This window comes from Limulus polyphemus, unplaced genomic scaffold (assembly GCF_000517525.1).
Source record: "Limulus polyphemus unplaced genomic scaffold, Limulus_polyphemus-2.1.2 Scaffold859, whole genome shotgun sequence".
In the NCBI taxonomy this organism is placed as follows: domain Eukaryota; kingdom Metazoa; phylum Arthropoda; class Merostomata; order Xiphosura; family Limulidae; genus Limulus; species Limulus polyphemus.
In genome coordinates this window covers 332,308-352,067 of record NW_013666469.1, presented here as the reverse complement: position 1 = coordinate 352,067, position 19,760 = coordinate 332,308, and the positions used below count along the sequence as shown (strand labels likewise).

General features: G+C 30.5%; 1 protein-coding gene across 1 annotated transcript in view; it reads right to left on the bottom strand.

Moving 5' to 3' along the window:
• LOC106460907 (zwei Ig domain protein zig-8-like) overlaps positions 1-19,760 on the bottom strand; it is a 106,520-nt gene that overhangs the window by 12,805 nt on the left and 73,955 nt on the right. The window contains exons 3-4 of the mRNA XM_022387713.1: positions 12,202-12,412; positions 2,854-3,150 (exon numbers count right to left, since the gene is read on the bottom strand). Coding sequence (XP_022243421.1) covers positions 2,854-3,150; positions 12,202-12,412 — 508 coding nt within the window. The remainder of the gene's footprint in view (positions 1-2,853; positions 3,151-12,201; positions 12,413-19,760) is intronic.

Here is a 19,760-nt window from a genome sequence, read left to right as displayed (position 1 = left end):
TGTTTGTATTTGATACCATAACTGTTTTTTTATAATATGACAGGTTCTATACAAGGAACTTGTTTTATATATTTATTACCATAACTGTTTTTTTATAATATGACAGGTTCTATACAAGGAACTTGTTTTATATATTTATTACCATAACTGTTTTCTTATAATATGACAGGTTCTATACAAGGAACTTGTTTTATATATTTATTACCATAACTGTTTTCTTATAATATGACAGGTTCTATACAAGGTAACTTGTTTTATATATTTATTACCATAACTGTTTTTATAATATGACAGGTTCTATACAAGGAACTTGTTTATGTTTGATACCATAACTGTTTTCTTATAATATGACAGGTTCTCTATGTTTCCTTTAGTTTTACTATAATTGAGGTAGAATAAACAATATTTTATTCAAATTGGTCGCTATCCAAATTATGCATTATTACAATATATTTATATAAGTCCATAACAAGTAATACTGTAATGTTGAAGTCAGATTTATCAAACTACCTCTAATGTAATCTATGACAGATCATTTTACAATTTCCTAATGATTAGTAAAAGCATTTTGATGGAACAATCATAGATTCTCCCGTGAATAGATAATCCATAACTAATTATTGTCTCCTATGTTGTGTAGCAAAGTAATTTACATATTCTTGATGGAAGGAATTTTGAATGTGTTAAACATATCTTATCTATGAGTTTTCTATGTAAACGTCGTCTAAAATTTTTCTACCCTGTAAATATTTTATAGTGGATGCTCTTTTCATGGCAAAATATTTAGTAGTTGGGTGTTATTGTAATTACCACTCTTCAGCCATTGATGTATTTGGGACATCCAGTCAAATTAATTCTGGCTGTTTAGATACATATTAGCTACCTTCCTTGTTTTTACTATCTTAGTAATTACTAGAAATAACACTATCATCTGCAAATAAATAAACTGAGCTTTTTAAACCTAAATCAACTAAATCATTTATATAAAAAAACGAACAATAATTCTCAATACAGAACGTTGCTGAACACAATGGAAATTAAACAATAATTCTCAAAACGTTGCTGAACACAATGGAAATCAAACAATAATTTTCAATTCAGAATGTTGCTCAAAACAATGGAAATCAAACAATAATTTTCAATTCAGAACGTTGCTGAACACATTGGAAATCAAACAATGATTTTCAATTCAGAACGTTGCTCAACACAATGGAAATCAAACAATAATTCTCAATACTGAACGTTGCTCAACACATTGGAAATCAAACAATAATTCTTAATACTGAACGTTGCTGAACAAATTGTAAATCAAACAATAATTCTCAATTCAAAACGTTGCTCAACACAATGGAAATCAAACAATAATTCTCAATACTGAACGTTGCTGAACACATTGGAAATCAAACAATAATTCTCGATTCAAAACGTTGCTCAACACAATGGAAATCAAACAATAATTCTCAAAACGTTTTTGAACACATTGGAAATCAAACAATAATTATCAATTCAGAACGATGCTCAACACAATGGAAATCAAACAATAACTCTCAATACTGAACGTTGCTGAACACAATTGGAAATCAGTGTTTCTAAATTCACTGTAATTTTTTTTTTCTAGATATATGTTTTTGAATAATTCAGATAAAGACATTATATTCTTTTATGTTTAAATCGTGTTGCGTTTATTTCTAAAAATAGCATAATCAGTTTAGCTAAATATTATTCTATAATTTTTAAAATACAAGGTAAAATCGTAATTTGTTTATAATTACTATATATATATAAAACAAAGTTTGTTCCCTGGCTACTATATATATATAACAATGTTTGTTCCCTGGCTACTATATATATATATATCCCTTTCTACAGACTTAAATATTGATCTTATATTTCAAGTTTCTAATTATTCGAGTAGTTTGACCTGATCCAAATATTAGATTTAACAATCTCCCTTGATGCTGAACAAATGATGGATTGTATTGTTTTAAGTCCTTCATGTGAATGTTAACAATGGTTGAAGACTTGTTATCGTCAACTGAATTTATAATAGTATTAAATTACAATATATAGATATAATGAAAGTCTGGGAAACGTAGCTTCAAATTACAATTATTGATACACCAGACAAACAAATAGTTAAAACATAAGTTAAAAACTCTGTGATACGTTATGAAAATCAGTTTGTGTCCTCGTCAGTGGTTTCTGTACGTCGTGTATTATGCGAATGACATGTTATTATTACAACTATATCCACCAAGAAATGCACTATTAGATGTAGAAAGATAGTGTTTTAACGATGCATCGATAATATAACTTGAATTAGCAAAACTTTTAAGAAAAAAAAGCAGCTTGGGGTCAGAAGTGTATTTTGTATTTAACTATTTGTTTTAATATCTAACTCGCTATGTCCCATTGATTGTGGATATTTTTTTTCAAGCCTTAAAATCACTTCACGTAAAAAAAAAAACTGATAAAAGTATTTACTATCTGCGATACATATAAAGTGTTTAGACATATCAATAATCGCTTTGACTCTATTTTTTTATTCTTCCTATTTAGAATCTCCTGTACATATTTTCAATCATTATATATTAATAAACTGTAATTTTAAATGTCTAGTGGAACCGCTTTGAATATTCAGGATAGTTTCATCACTTAGATAAAAAAGGATTGGCTTAAAAACAAACAAAAAGACATTATTATAAACACATTTACTATCTAAAACATTTATCGTTTTACACTGTGTCTTCTATATGATTTGGATTAGTACATGAAAGAGAAGGATTACTGTGATCATGTTCAACAATTTTTCATTAATAATTATTTTGAAAAGTTAATAGACTGTTCACTTACCATTTGATATAACAAGAGAGACGCTTGCAGGATTAGCATTCGATGGTCCACAGGTATAATTACCGCTTTCTGATTTTCCAATATCTTTGATATGGAGTTTACTTATCACTGTGTTACCTTCCGCCTTTTTAACGGAAATGTGCCCACGAGCCGAGTCATAGTTTATCATTCGATTATTGTGATACCAGAAGACGAAAGTAGGAGGATCGGGACTGTTTCTAATAACGCAGGTGAGTTCGATTGAACTATCTTTCTCCACAATGATTTTCGGACCACCTTGTATGTAAGCTTCTGCAACTGTAAATCAGCTAATAATTAATGAGTGAAAAACTACAAATAAAGCTGTAAAATTTTTACATTGAACGGCTGTTAAATGAAACAGTACCAGTAAGTTAAAGTTGTGGTTAAAATAATCTTTCTATTAATCGTCTCAATTCCAATCGTACTAAGTTTTGAAAAAAAAAAATGCTAAGGTAATAATAGCTAATTAATACGCTATCGAAATTAAATGACTCTCGTTAAAAAAATATTAAAAAAATACTGAAAGAGGACTCGTTTGATCATAACCATTGCCTTGAAGAAACTCTGTAGGTCCTTTAGTGTCTGTTTTAAAAATTCACAAACTAAAATAAATCAGTTAAGTATCTTACTCTTACTTAATTTAGCTCAAATTAATATCATAAGGTTAAAGAATTAAGATTTTATCCAGTTGTTTTTTTTATCATTTATCAAACAAAAACAATTTTAGTTTTAAAACTCTTTCACTATTAAATTTGAAAAATATTTTCCATATAACTTTTTTTTCTTGTATGGAACAATTAATATTATGAATGCATTATCACACATAACATATTCGAGTGTGCTACAAATTTACAGATGATAAATTATCAAAATAAGAACTATAATAATAAAATAATTTCCTGAAGAAAGGCATATAAGATTGTACAACTCCTCTTCAGCTCCCTTTGTTCTTTTATGTTTTCTAATACTAGATGAATCGCTTTACTGATCCACACACTACCAAATAAACTATCAGGTAGTCTATTTGAACTCTTGTTTTAAAAAAATTACAATATGATATAGTAGAGTTTAAAGTGTAAACGATACGTTGTTATTTTATATCGCATGATATTTAAACCATGATTAGAAGACGCCTCTTTTCTTTTGATGAAAATTAATTTAGAATGAATAATTTTTTCATTATAGTCATACTTTCAATGCTTTCAAGTATGCATTTTAAGATGTTACGTAGATGTTTCTCACCTATTAAACTAATATAGGCAACAAAGGTATGCACTTTAAGATGTTACGTACATGTTTCTCACCTATTAAACTAATATAGGCAACAAAGGTATGCACTTTAAGATGTTACGTAGATGTTTCTCACCTATTAAACTAATATAGGCAACAAAGGTATGCACTTTAAGATGTTACGTACATGTTTCTCACCTATTAAACTAATATAGGCAACAAAGGTATGCACTTTAAGATGTTACGTACATGTTTCTCACCTATTAAACTAATATAGGCAACAAAGGTATGCACTTTAAGATGTTACGTACATGTTTCTCACCTTTTAAACAAATATAGGCAACAAAGGATCTAGTTTACTTGGAAGAGATTTCTGATAGATTAAGAACTCTTAGTTTTTTCTTTAATGTTTCTAGAAATAAAAAAATACAAATACGCTTCATGTCTTTTCACTGTTTCTTGGATAACGATGTAAGCTGTGTTTAATTACATAAACTTCATTTTAGAACCTAATTATAATTTAATCACATATGCAACTCAGTTTTCTTTCTCCTAACTTAACATTCAAACGTTAACAAATGGCTTTATGGGCACTCACGAAGCATAACTTTGAGGTTATGCACTGGATATCTGTTACAATGTCTGAAAATGTATCTATATATTTTTATTATTCACTTACAGACTTTTATTTAGTGAAAATAGCTTAAGGTACTCCTTAAGAATGAAAAATTATATATAGGACAATGCTTGATAATGTTCCCCTTTCCTTATTCTATTGTTATTATCTCTCTAATGACCTCATTAGGTACTAATTATATACCCTGCTTTGTGGAAGGTTGAAATTGACAAATTCAACTAATTTTGTATTTGTGTCTTTAAATTAAACGGTAAAGGTCTGTAAAAAAGTGAAAATGTGTCTTATTTCAGGGTATTTTTTTTAATCCTCCCTCTCGGACAAAAGTACTAAACAAAGTAACTCACACACTGTCTAGCCATTTTCAGTTACCATAAAAAATATCATGGTAACCGATCCAGCCAACTGTAGATGATTATCATTCCCAGTTACCATACAAAATATCACGGTAACTAAGCCAGCCAACTGTAGGGATATCATTTCCAGTTACCATACAAAATATCATGGAAACCGAGCCAGCCAACTGTAGGTGACTACCATTTCCAGTTACCATACAAAATATCACGGTAACTGAGCCAGCCAACTGTAGGTGACTACCATTTCCAGTTACCATACAAAATATCACGGTAACTGAGCCAGCCAACTGTAGGTGACTACTATTTCCAGTTACCATACAAAATACCATGGTAACTAAGCCAGGCAACAGTATGGAATTGAAGCCAAAATCTACAAAAGAATAGAAATGTGCCCTGTTACAGGGGCTTTTTTATTTCCCATCTGAGATCTTTAAATACATGACGCTCAATCTACTTATGAACAATTTGTTGTCGAAGTTTGTGGCTACACGAAAACAATTCAAACATAGAATGTGGAAATACATGTTATCTGTTATAGGGGAAATATAACATTATCTAAGAGTGACTCCACGAGGCCTCCTACAAATGTTATTATAGGAGAAATATGAGACTATTGTACTAAGAGTATCTCCACGAGGCCTCCCACAAATACTACTATAGGGGAAATATAACATTATCTAAGAGTGACTCCACGAGGCCTCCCACAAATGTTATTATAGGAGAAATATGAGACTATTGTACTAAGAATGACTCCTTATAATCATCCACTGGTTTGAAGTGGCGTTCAACATCACGAGCACTAACGTTAAAAATGTGTTTGCTATGCGGACTGACTCCTTATAATCATCCACTGATTTGAAGTGGCGTTCAACATCACGAGCACTAACGTTAAAAATGTGTTTGCTATGCGGACTGACTCCTTATAATCAGCCACTGGTTTGAAGTGGCGTTCAACATCACGAGCACTAACGTTAAAAATGTGTTTGCTATGCGGACTGACTCCTTATAATCATCCACTGGTTTGAAGTGGCGTTCAACATCACGAGCACTAACGTTAAAAATGTGTTTGCTATGCGGACACATTCACGACTTACGACTATTCTCCATTTATTCGAAGTTTAATATCCTTTGAAAATTACCACACACCGATTTTGTTCGTACAAATCATTACACTGCAATACTATAGTAAATTTCTTCAGAAATTTTCCAAGACTTAATACTTTACGAACTTAAACATGCGCGAATAAAACGTACAAAACTGCCATAAATCTCCGTTTCGATGTCCTGTTGGTTAATGAGCCGATTAAACCCATTCTACTTTGTTTGTGTTTGACCGCAAAACTACACAGTGGGCTGTCGTGGAATTCAAGCCCTGATTATTAGCGTTGTAAGCTCACAAGCTTAACACTAAGCTACCGACAGATAAAATTCTGTACATGATAAAAAATAAAGCTTAAGACAATGTAAAATATATTTACAGTTACATCGAAATATACGCGTTACGTACCACACAGAATAATAAAATGACTTTAAATATTAAAGTACCAAATTTATCTTATATATATATATACATATAATAGTCATTGATCATGAACAGTTATAAATGTAAGGATCTAATATAACACTTCTGTAATTACCAGTATTGTGGTCAGTTCTTTGTTTGTTTTGAAGTTAAGCACAAATCTACACAATGGGCTATCTGTGCTCTGCCTACCACGGGTATCGAAACTTGGTGTTTAGCGTTGTAAGTCCGCAGACATACTGCAATGTCACTGGGGGGGGGGGTTGAGAACACTAACTAAAATACGATTGTTGGTTGGTGTTTTATTCTGCTGACCCACCGGGGGACATTAAAATATGATTGTTGGTTGGTGTTTTATTCTGCTGACCCACCGGGGACACTAAAAATGCGAAAAAGCATAGTTATTATTTAGGGAAAACTATGAAAATAAAAAGGAATTTTTGGTGTTTCAAAAGTATTATTATATCTATACATGCTAACGATCGTTGTTTGAAATTGCATGATGAAATATATCGTACTTAAGGCAATGCGTTTTGAAAAAAAAATATATTGCTACTCAAAGGTCGTTAATCAATAAAAGTTTCTTTGATTACTTCGCAAATGAACGATTCGCCATTTCCACTCTTTATAATGCAGTCACAGAATATGGCTTATTCGTCACCCTTGCATTCGGAACTTAAAATGAATATCGACTTTCGAATCAAACTCATCTAAGCAAAGCTCGTTCTTCATGCTTATATGATCACATTCGTTATGAGCCATTATCTGTTACTGGAGTTCCTCGTATTACCGACCTTCACAAATCGTTATGCAGTAGAATGTAGCGTGGAGTTCCTTCGCTTTGTTTAGATATTCATACACATCACGTCTGTATGCGTTTACTTCTAATCAATATAAAGAAGAACAAACTAATAATGTGACGAGCTGGTCCCAGATAGATGAATAGTTCACGGAATAAATATTCGACTTCACGATGACTACTTTTTTGTTAAATAATAAAAAAACTAATGAAGCTTAAAAATGTAAAAAAAACTAGTATTATTGGACGCACAAAAAGTATACAAAACACTAACTTCCGGTATTGTGGACCAATGTGTAGAAAATACAAGACTTTACTTTAGACAGACGTTACTTCATAGGAAATATTCAGTTGTTTAATTTAACTTTCTTTTTGCTAAATTGATATTAACGAAATTATAAATGATTAAAATATTTTAAACCTGAATTGTTATTTGTGTTTGTTTCGTGGAAAAGCAAAGCTGCGTCTACTGCAGGGAATCGAACCCAGGATTTTAACACTTTAAGTCCGTAAACTTACCGCTGTCCCACCAGGGGACAATTTGTAATGGAATCCCACCTTTTACATGTTCGAAACATTTTCAACTTAGTATTTATTCATATATATCTGTGTGTGTGTTTGTTTAGTAAACTATTCATTTAACTATTTTATAAATGCTTTGATAGACTGTTTAGATAGAATATTAATGATGTGTAAACTGGAGCGGACGGTAACTGCCTGTTGTAAAAAAAACACAGAATGTAAATGACGACGTTTCGAAAGTCTTCCCTCTTTCGTTTTCAGATGTACTGAAATATTTTATTACAAGAAAGAGAATTATGCCTTATTCAATGTAACTACATTGTTTTATATTATGGCTATGGTAGGATGAAGTAAGTTTTAGATACATAAATAAAACATATTGTACGTATAAAAGCTTGGTTATAGGTTATATGTAATCCAGACGGTGTTTTCGAAGTTGTTAAACATTTCTTTAATGGGTTCAATATAATACAAATATAAGAGTTTTTCAGTATTGTCATGAAGTAAATCATGTTTTATTATACATAGTCCTTATTTATGTTTCCACCTGAAGTAAATAAATCATGTTTTATTATACATAGTGTTTATTTCTGTTTCCACATGAAGTAAATAAATCATGTTTTATTATACATAATCTTTATTTCTGTTTCCACATGAAGTAAATAAATCATGCTTTATTATACATAGTGTTTATTTCTGTTTCCACATGAAGTAAATAAATCATGTTTTATTATACATGGTGTTTATTTCTGTTTCCACATGAAGTAAATAAATCATGTTTTATTATACATAATCTTTATTTATGTTTCCACCTGAAGTAAATAAATCATGTTTTATTATACATAGTCCTTATTTATGTTTCTATATAGAATAAATAAATCATGTTTTATTATACATAGTGTTTATTTCTGTTTCCACATAGAATAAATAAATCATGTTTTATTATACATAGTACTTATTTATGTTTCCACATGAAGTAAATAAATCATGCTTTATTATACATAATCTTTATTTATGTTTCCACATGAAGTAAATAAATCATGTTTGTTATATGTAGTTAATTTTTATGTTCTGTCAAAACGAGAAAAATCTATATATTAATAAAAGTATATTGAAATCACGATTAATGTTCATTTTCTTACAGCTTAAATATTCACTCATCTACTCCATTGTATTTTTAAATATTCATTTAACGAAAGCATCAAGATAGTTTTGTTTCATTATTTGTGATTTGAAAAATATTTTTTACTTCAGTCTTTAATATAAAACAAAATAAGTAACAACATAAGAAACTTCTGAACATCATTTTCGTCAAAATAAAAAGTGAAGTGTTTCTGTTTATATATTTCATAATTGATCATCGTTTCGCAAGTTTCAGTTTTATCTTTGTGTTTTAAGTATGAAAGCTGACATCAAGTTTGTGTGAGATGCTTAGATCATAGTTTCTTAAGAAACTGCAATTATTCGATCAACAATATTGATTAACATTTTTACATGCTTTAACGACTAGCAAACTGACATTATTTTCACAGGGAAGAAGCGATCAATTACATGTAGTACAGTTGAAAGTATATTATACACAGGACTCAATGGAATCATATATATATATACACACATGGATAGTTGAAGAAATAAAGAGATCAACAGATACTTACTAATACATATGGAACATTAGATTGATATAGGAAGCTACAGACCTTGTATAATTGATGTGTAATTGTATTAATAACTTAGTTCAAACTTTACAGATGAGAAACAAATAGAATTTCAAACATCCATGTGAAATCTGTGGAGCAACTGTTAGGCTGCGAAAGCGCGGGTTCCTTTTACTGAATCAAACATTTTCTTTATTTCTTTTGTTGAATTAAAGAGTACTGTACAAATTATTTATCTGCCTCAGTCAATATTACCTTTTAATTATATATAGATAAGACACGGATAATGTCGGTAAATAATTGGAGTTGTGAAAAACGGATGGAAATGGTACCTCGTCAGTAAAGTGCGAAAAAAAATCAGAAGAAAATGCATAATTGTTACGCTAAATATCATATGTCGTATGACAAATGGAATTACGTATAGAATAGCTAGAAAGATGAATAAAGAACGTCGACCAAATGATACAACTGATAACTTGTCTAAAACCTGGAGGAACCTTTGTTCACATGAGAAGAATTAACAGGCCCAAACCAAATTTTATCATAATATACTCGCCAGCAAAATTATGAAATTTGATATAAATGTACATCGAAGTTTCAAAAATTTTAAAAATATGGTTTATCTTAGTAAGACTTGAATATCCCAATATATATAATCATATAGTTGCTATTGATCCACAGTAATAAACAAGTTTCCATACATATATTCAGGTTGCAGTAATGTTCTGATTGTGGTATAATTTGCTTCTCCATAAAATTACCTTCATAGATTTCTTTGACATTTCAGTTCCTACTTCTTCTAAAAAATATAATCAAGCTTTTTATTACTAACATTATTGTTCCATGTCTCCTTCTTTGTTACAATTTAAATTTCTGGAGCTGTAACAATTTTTGAGACAAATAGACCAACAGATCTGATAATAATGTACAATGATTTTTTTTAAATACTTTATCTCCAAAAACATTGTTCTGTTAATATTCTATTTCTTTAATAAATACGTTTGGTAGATATATAGGTTTGAAGTATTTCTTGTTTTTTAGAACAAAACTCTATAATGGGATATCCGTGCTTCGTTCAATGCGTGCAATCGAACCCTGGATTCTAGCGCTGTAAGTACGTAAACTTACCGCTAAGCTGTTGCGCTACAGCTTTGAGGGTTTCAATTTGGAGAGTATTCTTGTATCCATAACAGTTAGGTATTGACCAATACCTTAAAACTGATCCTGGCACAGCAGAAGCAGTAGAGTTTCTTTATATCTTTAAGTTAATTTTTTTTTTGAAGGATACCTTCTCTTACTCGAATAAAAAATATTCCTAAAAAAAATATATGTTACAATAGAGGGCATCATTCCAAAACAACGTCTATGAAATACTTCCTAATGTCATTATTCATGCTTCTATTTCCAAAAACATGAAGATCATGAAAATATGTGTTCATTTTGGGTTAATAGACTAGGTCCGAATTCATTCTCAGAGCTTTGGAATTTACCACCCGAAATTGTTTGATTTAGGAAATATCTTACATATTTAGCCTTTTAATTAATTCTCCAAATAACATTACAGTTTTCTGTTTGTATTACCTTAACAAATTAACTTTTTTATTTTTCTCGTTCAAAAAGTTTGCAAATATAAATAATCCTAATCTGGTGATCATTTCTCTCATGAAGGAAAATCCACTTCCAGAAATCAACTGATGCCAACTTCTCTATCTTTAATAGAACTATCTATGGAGGTGGTATTTGCACAAACACTAGGGTTATTAGGTTTCTTTTCTGATACCAACTTCTCTTTCTTTAATGGAACTATCTATGGAGGTGGCATTTGCACAAACACTAGGGTTATTGGGTTTCTTTTCTGATGCCAACTTCTCTTTCTTTAATGGAACTATCTATGGAGGTGGTATTTGCACATACACTAGGGTTATTGGGTTTATTTTCTGATGCCAACTTCTCTTTCTATAATGGAACTATCTATGGAGGTGGTATTTGCACCAACACTAGGGTTATTGGGTTTCTTTTCTGATGCCAACTTCTCTTTCTTTAATGGAACTATCTATGGAGGTGGTATTTGCACACACACTAGGGTTATTGGGTTTCTTTTCTGATGCCAACTTCTCTTTCTTTAATGGAACTATCTATGGAGGTGGTATTTGCACACACACTAGGGTTATTGGGTTTCTTTTCTGATGCCAACTTCTCTTTCTTTAATGAAACTATCTATGGAGGTGGTATTTGCACAAACACTAGGGTTATTGGGTTTCTTTTCTGATGCCAACTTCTTTTTCTTTAATGAAACTATCAATGATTTAAAATAGCTCATCTAGAATAGTTCAACATTTCGCATGTAAAACGATCGCCTACTTCTTCTCATTAGCAACATTAAACCTTTCACACTAGCTCTCTGAGCAGCCCGAATATCAGAAACATGCATGTGTTTTTAAAGCAATTTGAGGATATTGGATTCAATATAACTACTAAAATTTTAAAACTTCAATGCCAAAGAAAAGATACTCTCAAGAAAAGTTCTTTTTATAATTATGAATATCAAAGACTAAAACAACTCTAGACATTTAATCAACAAATAGACATGAATATTTATATACAGTTACCTAGGACTGTCAGGTTTACAAAAAAGCTAATTTTCGGGTCGGTGCTCACTTGGCATTCGTAGATACCTCCATCTTTTAACTGTGCGAACCTCATCTGCAAAACCCAGTCGTTATCATGGCTTATTCGGACGGTTTGAAAACGATAGTCACTGATGTAAGTGTCGGTCCCTACCGTCAGAATATGAAAATCTTTTCTTCGAATCCAGGATACCTGATATTAATAAAAACCAAAAGGCTTGATACAGACAGACCTTAATGTGATCATGCACATTTAAAAACTATTTCACATCTTTCATAATTATGGAGTTCACCAGCTGAAAATACTTATATAAAATATATTATTATTATTATATCAGACTTTATTCGTATTTTTCGATCATGTATATGACAATGCCTTGTTTTACCTTTTTTTCTAAGCTAATGATTGTCAAGTTTATTATTGAGAAGTTGAGTTGCATTTAAATATCGCCTTATAATAAATATATTGTAGAAATGTGTTAAGCATTCGTTTAACATTGATGATTTTTTATGTTTATTTGTATTAAATATTTTGAAGAGACAGAACTGATTTTGAATCAGGTCTATTACTTGCACCAATATATTTCTAGGGTGATTTTTAACTTTATTGTAGCTTTCACCGATGATTGAGTGCACAATAGTGTTCATTATAGATCAAATAACAACGGTGCTGCATAATGTGCTATCTTAGCAGTGCCAATCATAGGGATAGAACTTCGAATCTTAGTTTATAAGCTCTAAAGCTTAACGTTGAACCACTGAAGGGCGAAAATAATTATATTGGTAAAATGTAAGCAATGTTTTACATACGCATGGTTTAATATATTTCTGATCAATGACTATCTAATTTTTGTTTGACTGTGTCGCAAAACAAGAAAACAAAATTAAAGATTATTTGCATCGCCTATAGGAAATGTTAGGCCCATTCAAACAGAGTATATATAAAAGTAACAAAACTGACTGTGTGTAATAGGTATACTGATATCTACTTTAGTATTTTCATGAAGTGAATTTCCCTCAAAGTTCAAGTCAATATGCTCTAAAAGAAATAAATAACAAAAGAAGAATGCAAAGATAATTCATTTTCCTTACTTATACTCTGTCATGAAAATGTATTTCAATAAATCAGCCTATTAAAACAAAAATGGTTTATATGGTTCATTATAAAACCTATTATACAAAACGCATGTAATTTCTAAACTTTTTTGCTAGCTAAAACTTGTATCTAAAATTTGTTTTATGTAATAATTGTGTAATTATGGAATATGGTAATAAAATTATGTAACTTAACATCACCTTAATTAATATCATATCAAATAGAAAATCAGGCATAAAAATATGATAAATGTGGAATAAACATAGGTATCTTAAAATTATGTTATTTTCTTACTGTAAAGAGACGAAAATATAATTGCTTCACAGAATTTATTCATGTCCAACCAGATGGAGAAGAACTCTAAATTCATAGATTAAAACTGTTAAATGAATATTGACAAACTAAAGTGAATAGAAAACCACAACTGTATATGAATTAAAAATTTATCACTGGTGCTATACGAGCTTCCTCCTCCATAATGAATACTATAAAATATATATATTGATAATGGACTCTTAGTTAGTGAGTGTGCATTGATATTAATTTGTATCGACAGAGTGATTCTGAAATTACAGTGCTTGAATGTTAGGGTTCACAAATGTATAAACATATAATTTTGTATCAGTCTTTTTTCGTTAATAATGTCACCCTGTGGGTCAGTAGTAAGTTGGTAGACTTAAAACATCACAAATCCTAGGGTCGATGTGAACAGAGCATAGAGAGCCCATTGTGTAGCTTTGTAATAGAACAACAACAACAAACCATTTCACCAATACAATAACTCTATTCCATATCTTGAAACTTTCAAGAAAATAAAGTATCTATTTTGTTTCATTTCTTTGTTTTTATCAAAAAACTATCCTATGGGCTATTTGCCTACTGCGGAAGTCGAATCCTGGGTTTTAGCATTCTAAGTCCATAATCCTAGAACTGGCCCACCGTAGAACAAACTAAAGTCAGTCAGTTACACCTCATGTTCAAAAATAAACAGCGTAACAAAAATATATTGTAAAATTATAATTGAACAAATCATACCCTATAAACAAATTTACCAGAATCAAACAAATCACCAAATATTACAAATTAAAAACACTTAAAAAAACAACGATTATTTTATACACAATTCAATAAAAATGAGATTGTTCCCAGTTTCCAAATTACTAAAATAATAACTTACTGTACAAGTTAAAAAGTGGTAAAACAAACCCGATGTGACTGGAAAACAATCTCATACACTCTATATGTTTCGACATATATCTTACGTCATCCTCAGGAGTGTAATGTTTTGCAAAAAAATAACACTTATTTATACAATTATCAAATCACCAATTTATATATTAAAGAATTTCACGCCATCTACTGACAACATTACCATCAGGTCCATCATTCTTATTCAATAATTTAAATTTACTTTTTTTACATTTAATTATTTCAATAGATTCACGTATATTCATACCAATTATTGTCTACATTTAATATCCTTTTTCTACGTCAACCTGTTTTAACTGTTTTGGAATTTTAAATTATTGTGTAATTACATTTAGTGACACGTTACAGTATTTTTAAATGTTTCTTTGCTGTTGCAATTGTGTACAATGCTGTATATCTTAATGTTATTGTAATTACAAGTGTATTATTATTATTTTGTAAACAAGTTGTATGTATATACAAGTTTTGTACTTTATTCATATTACATATCAGTCTCATAAAATGACTCCAAGAGAGAAGTTGAAAGCTTACTCACTAAATGTGAATCGTGGATCAAAATCTGATTGAGTTATTGATCAACAGGAATCTGCCCATGCAATGAATATAAGACAGAAATATTATCTATAGTTATTTCAGAATATTTGTTTCAATTTTCTTGTTCAGTGCTACTCAACCAAACAAAATCATTTACCAAATATATTTCTCTCAAGGACAACTCAGGAATTTTATTGTTGTTTGCTGTCAATACGTCTGCTTGCTTTGCTCTCAAATCAGTTTATTTGGCTATAATGTTGTTAAAATTGAATTTTTTTTTCGATATTCAATTCGTATGTTATTTCAACCCGTTTATTTTATTTTTAAAACAGACTAGTTCTGTTGTAATGCTGTATCACACAATCTAATCTTAACAGTTGTTTTAATACATTAGAAAAATTTAATTACTTAAAAGGTCAAACACCACTTTCTCTTTCATAAAACTTACGACAAATTTAATAATACAAAGAGTGTAAAAATATCTTATTTATCAATTTTAAATCTCCTTATTTGCAGGAGAAAGAAAGAAGTGGTGTTAGAACAAATATTAATATATCTATAAAAACATTAGCTATCATGTAAGTGTTCATTTTTTAACTGTACGATAAAACAGATGTGAAGCTTAAAACTTAAGAAACTTCCTTTCTTGTTTTTCTCGTCTTAATTTTGTTGTTTAACCACAGTGTGTGAAACTGACTTTTGTAAGCAATAAAACTGTGGTTTCCGAGTATTATTCTTTAGAAAACTTCTGAGGCAGCATTTTCCATTTAAGAACTTCAAGCTGTCAGCCATTCAGCCAAGCGTCACTTTTCATTATTTATCCTGCAAGATTTCGTCATTCAACAGACAAGGAAACGATATTGACAGGTTTTTGGATGAATTGGCAAGGAAAGAATTTAAGGGTTTAGAATGTCTATTCATTTAGGCTGTCAAACTTTTTGTGAAAGAGAATATGACAGGAACTTGTACTCAAATCAGGTAGCCCAATACCGCGTCCAAAATATTAGTTGCAGTCAGCGCAATGTATTTCATAAAACCAAAACTAGAGATAGTTTCTAAATAATCAGTTTCACGACCCAAATTAATCTACAGTTAAATTTGTGTTTTATAAAGTTTTGTTTTCAAATGTGGAGAGTGTACAATATGTATGTAATGGCAGAATGTGACCTATTCCATATTACAAACGGACATTTTATGGTCTGAAAAATGACGGTTTCACACAAATCAGTTCAGCTATCTCTATGAATGAGGAGCTTACGTTACTATATAGGAGAACAACTGTGCACGTATAAGCAATTCCAGTCACTCTTTCGTATTGAATGATTCTAAACGAGTCGAAGTATCAATAGAATCTTGAAAGTATATATACATTACATACAGTAATACTATAGCTTTTAGTGTTGTAAGTATATACATTACATACAGTAATACTATAGTTTCTAGTGTTGTAGGTATATACATTACATACAGTAATACTATATTTTATTAGTGTTGTAGGTATATACATCACATACAGTAATACTATAACTTTTAGTGGTGTAGGTATGTACATTACCTAAAGTAATTTTATGACTTTTAGTGGCTTTTTTTTTCTGTTTTTCACCTTTGTGTACTTAGAAGAACTGATACTGAGATACAGATAATTACGTGATGTTATAATTGAGTTTTGATTTAAAGTTGAATTAAGTTTTAATAAAAACGTAGATAAAATGCGTTACAGACAACGTAATCACACTTGTTCAAAAAATTAAATAAAAAACACATATGTCCAGCACAGGGTTGTTTTAAAACTTATTCTTTTAGCTCTTCCATTGCTTGTTAATTACCTAAATTGTTTAGTACATAAAATATGGCACTTCCGAGTATGAATTTTTGCCCAGCCAATTTGTAAAATGGAATATTATGTCAATATATCAGCAAAATAAAGTCTGAAATCTTAGCAAAGAAAAAAATCAAGGATAATGATATCGACTAACAAACATTTACATTCCTTTAAATATAACTTTTTATTAGTCAAAATACACCAGTTAACTAGACATTTAGTTCCCTAGAGGGTTTTGTATGTATTATATCAATATGAAGTATCATCCGAAGACAATGATCTGTACAGTTGTACAAATAAATAAACGAAGTGGATAATTTGTACGTTTTTTAATATACAACAATTTGTTTAAAGTAGGGTGCACGTTAACCTCAATTAAAAGAACAATTATAATATTAAACTGAGATTGGACGATTGAAAATATCCACGATAGGGTGTCTTTTTTTACACCCTCTATAAACATGTTTCATTTAGAAACAGGTTTTTCACTTTTACTAGTTCAGATCAGAACTAAACATTCCTTTGAGAATATGAATCTAAACTTTGCCTCTGTAACATGTGCCAATTCATGTTGTCTTACCTGTCACTTGGAACACATATAAAGGGTGGTCCAAAATTATCATTCCCATTTTAAAATTGAATAATTAAATAGCTAAGGAAATAGAACTATGTAATTTTCTACATATTGCATATCTCAACTCAAACACTTTCTTATTGTCATGTTTTTGTTTTTTCACTCCAGTGAGTAGTGTTTCCCCGTAAAATGACAATCATGCAAGAAAAGGCTCATTGCGTCGTTTGGCTCTCAGAGAGCAAGTCAATGACTGTGGTGCAGCTTAATTAAAGTATGGAGGCATGTTAAGGATATCGTGTATCGCACACCTACAGCAAACGTCACTGTAACTGTGGGCATATTGCAGCGAACGTGGATAGAAATCGAATATTTATTAGACGTGCTAAGAGCCACTACTGGTGCACACGTAGAAGACTACTAACATGTCAATAAAAAATTTACGAGTTTGGCTACAAGATATTATTTAAAGCTGTATGGTTGTATTTCCTTAGTTAGATAATTATTAAGTTTTAAATATTGAAATATAATTTTTGACCACCCTGTATTTTAGTAGCCAGCATCATCTTGCTGAGAAGCTACCTTTACATCTGTCACAAGGGGTGGAAAGGTAGATTAATTCCAGGAAATTTTATTGTCATTGGCTAAACAATGAGATGTTGTGTTGCTTATTTGGTCAGTTTAGCTACTTCAAATAAATAAATTTTGTTCGGAATGTAGCTCTCTGAGTTGTCTTTGTGTAAATTTGTTTACCACACGTGGGTTGTTGTAATTTTATTTTAAACCAGTTTTAAGTCAAGTTTCATTAAGATTTTTCATTATTTTATTTTGAATTTCATCTAAACACATATTATTCTAATTATGTTTTTGTAATTCTTCTTATTGAGCTTATGTCACATTTCGGCATATATTTCCATGCGTTGTACTGTCTAAGGAAATAAAATGCTTGTTTTATTTACTTGTTTCGCTTAAGCGTGAAATTTCATAATAGGCTGTCTTCCCAGTAACTGCTTTGAGAATCGATCCTAGACTTTTTGTGGCATAAAAATTCAAGAGTAAATCAATAAGTAATTTTTACCATTCTGATGGTCACATTTACTCTTATAATTATTTCCATAACAGAAAGTATAAAATCATACCAGAATTAGAAATACGGTAAAGATGTCAAAGGTTATACAGGTGAGAAGAAGAGTAGAACAAATAAGGATGTGACGTCATGCATGAACATTTATTTTAACAATCGTATTACGTGCCTTAATTTTCCATTGTACTTCACAAACGTCTCCACATGATTGTGAAAAAACACGAATTAGCAGAAAAACACCCATGATTTAAACAACTACAATTTAGATGTCTTCTAGTAATTTTTCTTGGTTTTCTGTAATTTATGGTTGAATGAGATCCTGCAGTGTAATGATCTAAACGACAAATAGGAGAGCATCATAGTTTGTAAGTGCAATTTGAAAACAAGTAATTAAATAAAATCATATTTTTTCATCATTCAATCTTAACTTCGCAAGTTATTTCCTAAATCAAATGAACGGAACAGTAATAGTATCCCAAGTTTGCGTTTTCCACTTCCAAAGACGACCTAAAAAAGTTTCATTTTTACGAAGTGCTCAAGAGGAGTTGGACAATATAATTCAGCTACTGTCTCTTCAGCGGCTTAGTGGTAAATCTGAGGGTTTATAACGCTAAAAATCGGTAGTTTATACCCATAGTGTTACAGACAGTCCATTTTGTAGTTTCGCTTAACAACAAACAAAGTTCACTCCTTATTTTTTCTGTACATTTTCAGAAGAACCAGGATGAACCGAATCATAAAGTCCACTTAATCACACTTTTATCTGCACTACGATTCCTTTTGCCAAACCAGACATTATAGATATTTCTCCCAGTAGTAATCAAACAACAAACAATTCTGCTTGAGAGGCTGTTTCTATTGCGAGTTGAATAAACTTGAACATCGCAATATTGTAATTTGGAATGTATATAAGTCTTAATTTTCTTAACTAAACGGTTGCTAAAATAATTATCGAAAACATTCCTCTATTAACAAATGACTTTTCCAACGCGAAATTCCCACAAATACGTCCACAGAGTTATCAATAAACAAGCAAAAAAGACATTTCTTAGGCAGAATACCGCTGTTAACGCATTAACAGGTTAACAGTGAATTATCTGTAGACCGTACCAAAGGCTACTTCGATGTTAAACTAACTAAACTTGCGTGTTTTTAGGTTAACAGTAAATTATTTGTAGACCGTACCCAAGGCTATTTCGATGTTAAACTTACGTGTTTTTAGGTT